The sequence below is a fragment of the Argiope bruennichi genome, chromosome X1 (genome assembly GCF_947563725.1).
Source record: "Argiope bruennichi chromosome X1, qqArgBrue1.1, whole genome shotgun sequence".
Lineage (NCBI taxonomy): Eukaryota > Metazoa > Arthropoda > Arachnida > Araneae > Araneidae > Argiope > Argiope bruennichi.
In genome coordinates, this window is record NC_079162.1 from 18,164,870 (window position 1) to 18,177,643 (window position 12,774).

The 12,774-nt window shown below is 29.0% G+C and overlaps 1 protein-coding gene across 3 annotated transcripts in view; it reads right to left on the reverse strand.

Moving 5' to 3' along the window:
* LOC129958944 (CUB and sushi domain-containing protein 3-like) overlaps positions 1 to 12,774 on the reverse strand; it is a 52,292-nt gene that overhangs the window by 16,561 nt on the left and 22,957 nt on the right. For all 3 annotated transcript variants that reach the window (XM_056071696.1, XM_056071697.1, XM_056071698.1), the window contains exons 3-5: positions 1,499 to 1,711; positions 1,322 to 1,417; positions 1,090 to 1,215 (exon numbers count right to left, since the gene is read on the reverse strand). In XM_056071696.1, coding sequence (XP_055927671.1) covers positions 1,090 to 1,215; positions 1,322 to 1,417; positions 1,499 to 1,711 — 435 coding nt within the window. The remainder of the gene's footprint in view (positions 1 to 1,089; positions 1,216 to 1,321; positions 1,418 to 1,498; positions 1,712 to 12,774) is intronic.

Genomic DNA, 12,774 nt, shown 5'->3' on the forward strand with positions numbered 1-12,774 from the left:
AGTTTTGAAATACATTATTACGTCTTACAGGAAGAAAAGCGTAAGATGTACTTCTCTTATGTATTCTCTTCTCGCAATGTAAAGTCATTGGTTTTATTTTTCAGTTTCAGAACCTGCGATCCGGGAAAGGAATTTTTGAATTCAATTTAACGATAGATGTAACATAAAACTTCGTTTTCACCAATTATGAAAAACTATACTTAAACCAACGTACGTTAAATAAGCAACATTCTTTTTTAGTGATACAACGAAAACGTCATAAGTGTGACTTTTTTAAAAAGGCTAAAATCGTGACTAAATGGTAAGAATTACATTAGAATATTAATTACTATAATTCAATCAGTTAATTAATTTCAATTAATTTTATTTACCAAACGAAATTATTTAGAAAATGTGCCTAATAGTTCCAACACAATTACATAACCATTCCGAGATCTACATGATCTGTTTTTACTTTGACTATATATTCACTGTACGATTTGTAGAAAAATTCAAATAACACCTTATTTTTATGGATTCAAAATAAAAGTAGAAAATTATTCCTAATCACTGAGACTTCATCCTTCAGGAAAATTTATTGTGAGAAGAATTATTCACACAATGGCAGTTGCTGTTTCCATTCACTTAATTTGAGGTATGAATTTTAATAAGAATTATTGATAATTTCAGAAAGTATATAATTTTTGATTTGAAGATAAATAACTAGTTTTTTGCAAATCTTGTAATTTCTTATTAAACGGTATATTCATTTTATGAAACGCATTTATATTCCCTCGCAGAAGCAAAAAAAAAAAAAAAAATAAATAAATAAATTAAAAAAAAAAAAAATCTCGTGACAATCTTTTACGAAAAATATGTGGAAATGTTTTAATGTCTAGTTAAATTTTTATTAAAATGACGTTCATCAACACAATTTTTATAAGCATTTTATGAAAGCAGCATTATATCGAACTGTTAAAAATTTAAGAAAACAATTAGCTAACATATATTTATAACTTTAATATGTCTCGTAAACCTGATTGTTTTTTACTGTTCGAAAAATTAAAAAAATATATAATTAAATTCAGATGTCTAGTTATCATTAAATACCTTGATCTGTGTAGACGAAAGCTTCACAAATTGATAGTTGATTCTGAGCTGGTTCTTCGAGATATACACTTACAAAAGCTCCAGGCATAGCAGTTGTACAAGGTAGGAATAAAGGCCGCCCTTCCTCTAAGATTTAAAAAAACACAAAAACACAACAATCTTCAATTAGAAACTCAAAAACAATTTTTTAAAAAAAATGTATAAGTGCACAAAGAAGGAAAATAACCATTACCTATAAAACCAGTATATTTGTTGCAAATTGGATTGACTCCCAAATCAGGCCTGTTATTTCCAACCCTTACAACGATGGTCGCTGGACGGTTGTTTGCTAAAAAGATATGAAATATTTCAATTAAGAACTGCTAAGTTGATGTCATAAAGCTAAAAATTAATATTTGAAAGTACTTACAACAGCATGCCATTCCAAAATCCAGTCTAACCAACTGGACCATGTAAGGTTCCAGCAGATTAACATACCACCAAGGGGATCTCTCTGTCTGGGTCATACTGCACGTGTCTTGATTGAAAAATGTGCTGGTGCTGCCATCAATTGCTTTTTGGGGAATGCCGTTACCAGCAAGACTTGACTGCATCGGTGCTTTTCCAACAGCTACATTTATAACTACAAAGAAAAATCCGATATTTAAATGAGGGCAACAAATTAAAGTATACATATGAAAGTAAATGTAATCGTTTTGATTAGGTGCAAGTAGTGATATATATATCTAAGAATAGCTTATAATTTACAAAGAAGTAACTAGCTAATGGGAATCCCATCTGTAACGAAAACAGACAATTTGAGTAGTCCAAAAATGCCAAAAGACGTATTTCGAAAAAAAATTTTGAGCTAATTTACATAATCCTAATCAGAAAAGTAAAATTGCAGAAAATCGGAATTTTAAATGAAAATAAAGAATTAAATACGTAGACTGAGTTTTTCAATGTTTTTTTTTTATTTTTTCAAAGCTTATTTTGTAGAAACTACACCATAAAAGTTATTTTTGAAATCACATCGGTTTACCTTTCTAAGCGTATATCAACGCAAAGAACTTAATCTGAGAGATGAATAAAATTTTTGATGCAGCTATTATTTCAAAATAGAATATCTGCATTGAAACATCAAATAAAAATCCATTTGTCTATGCTAATTTGAACTCAGCAACGTAAATAATTTCATGGAAGAAATTTGACACATGATCTTTACATTAACAATACCCGATTTGTTCAGAATCTGTGAACGGGGGAAGTAATGTCTATTTGTAATATTTTTTATGCTAAATGGAAACGTGTCATTGATTATTTATTACCTAGACACAATCATGTCCGAATTCAGGTGATCCATTTTTGAACACATTCGAAATAATACATTCCTGCTTTTTTCATATTTCTGATCGTTTATTTTATCAGTTCAGCAAACCATTTCGTAGTTCATGGGAGTTCTCAATACAGTCCATCAATTTTACCTTGAAAACCTAAATGAATGTTGAATCTTATAAATAAAAAAAATAATTGTTTTTCATATTTTTAAACTTTTTTTATCTATTGAAATATGACGATGATGACGATTCAATACAGAAGAAATGTCCTTCGATTATAGCGAATTCTTGTAAGGATTTCAATTGAATTTAAGTATGCTTATAGTTAATTTCTGGTAAAGGACAATTTATATAGAGTGAGCTGAGATTCTCCTTTAAACACCTTACTCAACCAACAATTATTTTTAACGAAACACAAACATATAGCCTGTTACAGCTTCACCGATAGATGGCGTATCTGTCGATTAAGAAGCTTTTGTTAATTGTTATTGTATCAAAAAGTTTAGTGTAAGAACGATTCTATGACCTAGACGTGGCACCCAACTGTGAGAGGTGTCCTTATCTGTAACAGTCTACCTGAAGAGGCACAAAAAATGTGTCCGAAATTAAAATAAAATGGTGCTCATCAGACAGAAATGAGTTTTATTTAAAGAGAATTACATGGCCTATTCAATCTGTCAATGATTGAACATGTGGCCAGTTTTCATTCTTTTTATTGCAAGTTCTAAGAAATCACTTTCTTACTACGGATGAGAAATACCATGAAACGGCATTTTGATCTATAAATAAAAAAAAATTTTAAATCTCATTTGAATCATTTGCAAAACGAATAATGCTTTAATTCTTTTGATAATATTCAGCAATATGTTCATTAAATGAAATATTATGAATGATTTATTAACTATTACATAAAAGTAAATAGCGTTTTGGTGATTCTAAGTTGTTTTATTTCTCACTTGGTTTAATCAAATTTGTCAGCATTAAATCAATGATAAACAAGAAACAATATTTCTAATTCTTAATCAATTGTGATGAACTTTTTATTTCTTTCCTTCGAATTTTCCATTGAGAAAGCGAAATGCGCATTTGTATTATTTCATTCAAATTAAAAACATTCAGAATTATAAGCATAAATAATTATTCAGTATAAAAAGCATTAAAAATTTCATAACATGCAAAGATTTTTTTTAATAAACTTAATAATAAAAGTTTTTAAAACCACTCTTTTAAAATTGTACTAAAATCCAAATTTTTTTCTTTGAATCATTTTCGTCTTTACTTTCCAATTCATCATTATAAATAATATGGAATCATGAGATCAACATATTCGCGAATTCAATAGTAGATGATGCTGCGAGTACGAAATCAAAACAAAATTAGTGGGAAATTATGAATTAAATTTTAGAAATATTAAAGTAGTATTCGTCATCAAGAAAACATAAATGTAGAAAATTCCGAACATCAAAAAATTAGAAAAAAAAATCTGTAATAAAATTTAATCTTTACAATCATGAAACAAGTTCATTTAAATAAAAGTGTGCAAAGAAAAGAACTACAGATTAATCTGATTCAAACACGTAGAAACAAGTAAAAGGAAAGATAGTCACATTCAACCTCCTTTTACGAGATATCTGCCGCTTTTACTAAGTTTTACCAATCTGAAGAATTGCTTTGGAACTAAGAAATATACAGATAATTGCCTCATATAGCGTCTTGTTTCAATATAATTTCAAACTACATTATCCTATTTCATAGAATATTATCTAAAAGAACAAAATGCGACGGCGTGAAGAGAAAATAAATAGATGTGTTACCTAGTGTTTGTTCTTGGACAGATGGATTATTATTTATTAGACACAACGTGTATTAGTATCCAAATTTCCAGCATAATAAATTGTACAAGAATGCATAAAAATTGCATACATAATAAATTGCACTCGTATGCTGAAGTATGAATATTTCCTGCACCAGTGTTTCTGTTCTGTCCTCGGTAATGAAACTTTTCGTATTTGACAAGCAATTTTTGTGTTATATATTGTAGTAGTAGTAGTGAGTAGTGATATAGTGCGATTATGCATAGTGATATGTTATATGACTCTTGAAATATGTGAATAATATTTCAAGAGCTCATTAAAATTTAATATGACTTTCCTTTAATACATTGAATTACATAAATATATTTTTAGGTAAACCAATAAAATAACCGATTTCTTATATTGATTTTATTCATATATAGAGAGATCAAAAAGAAAAAAAGTACTGTTTCTCTAATTAACAAAAAATTTCTATGAAATAATTATTGATTCATTTTATTTGTATATTTTCTCTCATATTAAAATATGAAAATAACTTATATGTTAATTTTAGCTCTTTAAACTGACTGCCATTTAAAATAATTTAAATAAAATATAAAAAGCTGTTCAAATCATAGATATTTCAAATCATAGCTGTTCAAATCAATATTTTTATTAGGATAAATATTTATTGGGCATTTAGCAGTAATTGATTGCGTAAAGTCAAACTCATTATTCACAGTAGCTATATTTGAATGTCAGGTCTATTGAATGTGGGGATGACCGTTTAATTTCTATGAAGCTCAATTTATCCCAATTTAATTATTGTAGTTTGTATCTAACCTATTTTTGGCATCTGTATATATTTATGAAGTTAAAAATAGGTGATGCCATTGGAAATTTTGAAATGGGTACATATTTGATGCGTTTAGAAATTGAATGTCAAGTAGCTAAAATGTTTCCATTAAAATGACGCAATGAATGATGTCATTTAATTGAAATAGCCAAATTGTGCAAAGTGCACTGTTTGTTATGGAATGCGAAGTGATCCACAATTCTGTTGTAGAATTACATGAGGAAATTACGTTTTCATCTTTCATTGCTTCTATATTAGCTCATTTTAAACGTCATTCTTTCTCCTTTCAGTTAAAATTTTTTATTTTATTTCTTTTTGCATGAGATGATTTCGAAGTTCCACATCGTTGCGTTTACCGAAACTATTAAAAAAAGAGGTGACGCAAGATGAAATCGCTATCTAACGAGTTCTGGATCATTTCACCAGAAAGTCTTTAGATTTGACCTTAAAAGCTGAAGTATGACAGCTGTTGAATAGTCAGTTTTCTTGGATGCTATTTGCCAAGTTTGATGTGATTATTTGAATTGAAATATAACTTAAAGACTTCAATACATAGTGTTATTAAACAGCGTTTAATTTTTATTATTTTGTAGTGATGACAGCAAGAACCTTTCGCACTCTCATAAGATGCCCGACTCACTATTCTAATGCATGCATAGTTTTTACATTCTTGTTAGATTATGGATATTATAAAAGACCCATAACAGGAAAACCACTCAGGTTCATTTTTATGAATTGAACCAAATTAATAAACATTATTTTGCAGCTTCTAAAACACTAAAATAAATCATTACAACCCAAACGAATTCATGCAAAAAGTGGTTTGAAAATATTTGTTACCATTTGAAAGGTTCTCTTAACAGGTTTTTTTTATATAAAATAATACAAAGGGCACAAAAATATATATAAATATAACAACCCTATATAAATCATATGGAATGTCATTTATATATGGTGGTGACGAAGTATCAGTCAACAGATTCACTAATGTAATTACATGTTATTGTGATTGTCCAACGACCAGCACTGATTTTATCATGCCTGTTTTATTGCCAGCAGCAATGGCCAGCAACGATAAGGACATTCTATAGTAAGCTTTGGAAAAATGGTATCAAGGAATGATGTAAGCTGCATAAAAATAAAGTGTCTATTTATCACTTAGTTCAGATATGCTTTTTATTAAAACTAACTGAAAACATCGTTCAGCATTCAACATACTGCTCTACAAAATGAAGCCAACCCAAGAGTTTCTAAATTCTGTTTCTGAATATCAAAAAATTCTTAAAGTTAGTGAGAACACGATTTCTTTTCTCATAAAGCAAAACAATAGCAGTCTGGACTAACGTTCACTGTGGAACAATCACAGATAATTGATTGTATGTGTTTGAGGTTCAAAAATCTTTAAATACCATTTCAAAATGATGCTTCTAATGATCATTTGTCTTTGTCTTTTTTTATTCATTTCTTCCTCAAAATGACTTTATAATATCGAAAGAGTATTTGTATTCTGCTGCAAAATAATATTCAGGTCAGGATATTCTAGATTAACTAGAGTAAATGGAATTCCACAAAAATCTACATTCTGTTGGATTACTGGAATCTTCAACAAAATGCGACGATGATATGTGTTCAAAATATAAAAAAAAGTTTTTAGAAACACAATTTTATTAGTGTATTAAAATGCAGAAAATGTCCCACTATTAAATATTTTACATATTTTAGTCTTTAATTTACAATACATTATTATTAATATTATGAAATCCTTTATTCTAGTCATCCCTTTCTTTACCAGGAAATAAAATTGAAGCGATCAGGAGGCAATTAAGCTCTCACAATATTAACAGGGTTATTCTTATCGAGAATACTAAATGCGCTAAACATCTTGCTAAATAACTTTTTTTAATTTTCATTTTTATAGACAAGAAAAAGGTCAAAATTTATTAATTTAATTTAAGTTTCCAAAAACAGTAAAGAAGGTCATTTTCTTTACAAATCTTTCAGACAATCGATTTTGAAGATGGAAAATATTTTATATCTCCAACAATAGCTGTCTACAAGATACATTTGCAATTAATTTTTTTTATGATTCTGCCAAGTCGAGAGTGCTCGGGGTCTTTATAATCATGTCTGAAATTTGTTTCAGAAAATATAAAGACTTTAAATTAACTCTGGACTCAATGTATATATTTATTCGTCTTGCATACTGCCTTTTATTAATTAATTGTATTTCCAGGTATACAGAGAGATATAATTCTTGAAATAACTTCTGTAGACTGTAAGGTGTAAGATGTGGAGATGCTTCAAAATCTCGACATCAAGTGCATATATATTATTTTAAAACTTTATTAGCAGTTTTTAACAGTGTTAACTTGGCGCCATCTCAAACTTCTTTATTTAGTTTAAAAATAACTTTTTTTTTTAATGCTGGAAGAAATACATAACATTTAATTACTTTGCCGATAAATTTCATTTTTAATTTAATGATTTTCATAAAGCAAAATTTTTCATTTTAAAGCGACTTTGTGCCATTTTTAAGACGTATGGCGTATTCTATATCGCAATTTTGCTTTTTAATCCAAAACAGATGACTCTGGAATCATTTTACGCCATTTTAAATTATGTTTTCCTTTTACCATCTTAAAATGAAGTTTTTCGGAACAGAAGAATGGCTTACAGAAGCGAGAAAGGACACTATGATAAAAAGTAGATGAACGGTTCAACAGATCATGCTTTCCTATTTAACGGGTTCATCTTCTGCAACGTAACGAATTACTGCTCTTTAAGCTGATCTGCTTGGTAAGTCAAGCATCTTCGTTCTACGACGTGCCCTTTTTAACAAAGACCTTTCTTGTAACCGAGTTACGGCTGTGTGACGAGGTACCCCTGACCGCCTCATTCAGGTCAATGTTCATAGCACGTGAATCATTCGGCTGTCTGTAGGATTCGCTATAAAATAAGTACTTGTAAGAAAATAGAGCAAATTAAACAAATCCTTCGAAAGTAAAAGTGATCCTCACCGTGCAATGTCGAGCAATATTTATTGCTTTCCCAATATTACACGGTGCTGTACAAAATAATGCATTTTTGCGAATCTTGTACGTTACCCTGCTCTATTGTAAAATATTGGTGAGGAATTACAGATTCTAACAAGTTGTACGATATTCCGAAATATTGTTCCATATTATATAATAGTATGAGGCATTGATATATGATAGTGTATTGAGAATAATATATGATATTACGTTATATTGTAAAATATCTGTGTACTACTAAGCATTTCAGACATCTATCTCCGCCGGAGAATTGATGGCCGTCTTTAATTAATAATCTTTGCATAACAATCAGCTGAATTAGCTCTAAGTATTTGAACAAAAAAAAAAAAAACAACAACTTGGAAAGGATCATTTGTGGTACTTGTTTGCATTCTAAAGTCAAATGCGACAAGATGATTACATTTTGGAAGCCTTTGTCAGGAAGAAAATTTCCCGCAAAGCGCAGATAAAATATGCAGTCATATGATTAAGACATCTCGTTAATAGATTCCATATTAAATATTAAAAATTCTTCCAGTTAATATTTTTAATAGGCTGCTAATAGGCTAACTAATAGGCTGTGTGCAAAAACTAAAATTCTTCCAGTTAATATTTTTAATAGGCTGCTAATAGGCTAACTAATAGGCTGCGTGCAAAAACTAGAGATGCAAACGTAATTTTAAAAAAATGTGATGTACTTCCTTCGCACATAATAGAAATACAATCTTCCAAATATTTAGATATTTTTGTGAAAAAAAAACCCTAAGAATAACAATATATATATATATATATATGCTTTAAAAATCCCAATAAGTTGATATTCCAGAGTGGATTCATATCCAGTATAACCAGATAAATTATAAATAATGAATTGGAAAGATTATTAAAAATCCTTTCGTCTGCTAATATGGAGTAAGTTTATACAACCGTTTATTAATGGGTTTTTTTTTAGTACAAATCGCAATTCTCAGAATTTGTAACAAAAAATGCGTAATCGAACACACACAAATCACTATATAATAAATGGAATTAACAAATGCGTGGTTTTAAAAATTGCATTTTCATAACTTTGTTATGAAACAGGAATTAATATAATAACTATCCCCGTAACAATTAATTTAATAATTATTCTCATCGTTTCCGAAACACATGATTGGGTTACAGAATAATTTAATTATAGTTAAAAAGGAAAGAAAATCCCATTTGTAACGAATTTCCGGAAACTAGAATGAACTTGACCCTGATATTTTCATATTACAGCTTTGATTTTCAGTCTCTCTCTAATTTCTAATTTTATCCAAACATTTTCAAATAAGTCTTAATTTTGTGATTTTTTACAAAAGTTAATTACAAAAATCATTTGATACATTAATTTCCTTATCTAATGATGTAGAGGCTTCATTGCTGAATTTTTTAATTTAGTTTCTTTTAGTTTTCTTTAGACTTCATGATTTTATTACTAAAATAAAACTTTCAATATTGTTCTGGTAACTATCATTATACTTTTAACTTGTTGTGGTCATCTTAGAAAAATTGGGAGAATTTCAAGATTCTAATGTTGGAACATTTTAATGACTTTTTAATAATTTTAAAAGGTATTATTTTAAATAAAAAAAACTATTATGATGACCGTTCTAAGGATATCCATAAAAAACTCTCATATTTCTGATTTTTCTCATTTTAAAATTTTTTTATATTGATGTATTTTCGAATATTTAACAGAATACTTTACATCCTTCCATAAAAACAACCTTCCCCTCTTAAATCCAAATAAACAGATTCTTCACTTTTGATACTATACTTCCACAAACAGATTATGAGTCGTAAGATTTAGAGGTAGGGTTATCCTAAGTAAATCAAAAATACATATGATAGTTATAAAGGTCTTGACATCGATACAAGAAATGATCATGACATGATGAAAGTTATATTGGGATAGATTTATTCTTAGTATATAAGGAAAAATAAGTCATATCAATGAGTTTAGAACCATTGATATGACGCAGAGAAATTTGCAAATCAGGAAAATATTTTGCACTTCTGTGAGCGATATTCAGATCGCTCACAGAAGTGCAAAATTCCCCGAAGGATAATGCTGGAAAGACATTAGGGAATTTTTATGCATTGCAACCTCTGGTGCATGAAAAAGTGTTACCTTTTTGGTAACAAAGTAGAATAAGAATGTATGTTATAAATTTCCAAGAATGTCTACTCTCTGCGGAAACGGAAGGAAAACGAAATCTGAAGAAGAATGATGAACAAATAAGAAAAAGAATTGTACTAACATATAATAAATTTGAATAATTTTTTGAAGAGTATTTAATAGTTGTAAGCATTTCTGAAAGACAAATGCACAAAAGAAAATAATCTGCATGTTATAGACGGAATTATCAAAGTTACAATTAACTTGGGATTATTCAATAGAGTAATTGCAGAGATGAAATTCTAAAATTCGATAATAAAGCTTTATTGTTTGATATTTATTCATAAAAATTTCTTGTTCATGACAAATACATAGCATGCTCATGGCAAATGATATTAGTGTAATAAAATAAACTGAAAAAACTGCATTTTGAAACTGCTATAAAACCGAATTCTAAAATCTTCTACAATGTTAAAACTTGTTTATGACTAATTGTAAAACTTCTATTTTGTTTATGATTAAATGTATTATTTAGAGAATAACATATCGAAATAAAATAATAAAATTCAAGAAAAAAAAAGAAACATATTTAAATAAATTCTTCTATTACGTATTATTTAAAAAGTTATATATTCAAATCAAACATTTTATATAATCATTTTGTCTTTCTTTATCGAAACTCACTCAATATGTAAATCTGCATCTATATTTTAATACAGGGTGTTTATAAAGTCCCGGACCCATTTTGATGTTTAATAACTCATAAAATAATAAAGATAGATTTAAATTAATAACATAAATGGTTAAATAGACTCAAAAAGTTTCATGACCCTTGTCAATGAACTTCCACGTGTGCCCCCTTCGTCGCACGGAGAATATCAAGTCGATAGTCAATTTTACGCCAGGTAGCGACAAGCATGTCGGCATCCACAGAGCCATTTGCGCACTTTATGGCGATTAACAATGCCAGAAACATGAAAGGATGCTTCATCGGAGAACATTATGCTCTTCAGAAAATCAGCAGCATCTTCTATCCTCCTTAGCATATCTGTTGCAAAGGTCATCCTCCTAGGTCTATCGTTCGGTTCCAAAACTTGAACAATTTGAACTTTGTATGCATGCAGTCTTAATTTTTTCTTAATAACCTTGTACACCGTCGAAATTGGCATATCCAATTCTGTTGCCGCTGATCTCACAGATATTCTAGGATTGTGTAAAAATGTCTCTCTGATACGCTCAACATCAAAATCACTTGTGCAAGGACGTCTGGAACGTTTCTTATCTTCGATACTTCCAATTTCTAGAAAATTCTTTTTCCACCGTAAGGTGCTGTTTTTGGATGGAGGATCTTTTTGGTAAATTCTTCTGAAATTTCTCTGTGCTTGCACTATCGATTTCATTTCTATGAACCACCATAAAATCTGTGCTTTCTCTTGTGGTGTATGCATTCTCCTTAATATCCGCTCGAATAAAACATCACATACAAAAGTACTACATAGAACAAACACATCAAAAGTAAACATAACATTGCAATAGTTGACAAAAACAAAAGAGAGAAAAATGCAATTAATAAGCAGACAATATTTAGAAAAGTACAGATATTTAGACTGGAAAATGAAATTATCTGAAATTAACCACACGCGCAGACGATATTTACAAAAGTAAAAATATTCAAACCTGAAAAGGAAAATATATGAGTTATTCCATCAATAAATGTCATAAGTGTGTTTATATCTTTATTATTTTATGAGTTATTAAACATCAAAATGGGTCCGGGACTTTATAAACACCCTGTATTTATGCTTCAAATGTCTATAGCTATAATATGTGTGAATTCATAAAAATAGTGTATTAAATCCAATATAAGCATAGATGTGGGAATCATTTTACACAACGTTAAGAATATTAAAGGCCGAATCAAATTAATCAATACTAATTGTCGAATCAAACAATTTATTATTTTTTAATGAATATCTCATGACTGCTCCACAGACATATTATAAAACAATTTGTCAATTTCCTTAGAAAGCCCTTCAAAATAAAAGATATCGTATTTCATACTTGTGTTAAAAGATGGGACTTTTTAGGTGTTAAGAGCGTTTCCTGGTTTAGAAGGTCAAGTTCGAGCCGTTGACTTGCTTTGCGTAGCCTTGAACTTCTCCTTACGGAGACGCACTGTTTAGTATGAAATACCTTGGAACCTCTTACGAACTGAATACTCTGTAAACAAAAAGTTAGCTATTGATTTAGTATTTGATTTATACGTGAGCTAAATAATTAACGATTCAAGACGGACTAATTCGTCTTCCATTTTGCCCTAAAAGTTATCAGGATTGCAAATAAAATTCCAATATAAGAATGGGAAAATATAATGGGAAAATTTGAATGAGAAAAAATGAAAGTTACATATGCACACTTAAAATTGAAAATTGTTTATTGAAATTCACAATACTCCAAGGATTTTCTTCAAATTTTATTCATTGATGCTACGAAGCACAAAAAGTTTTATTGTAGGTTTCATGACAATTTATTAAATAATTTTTAT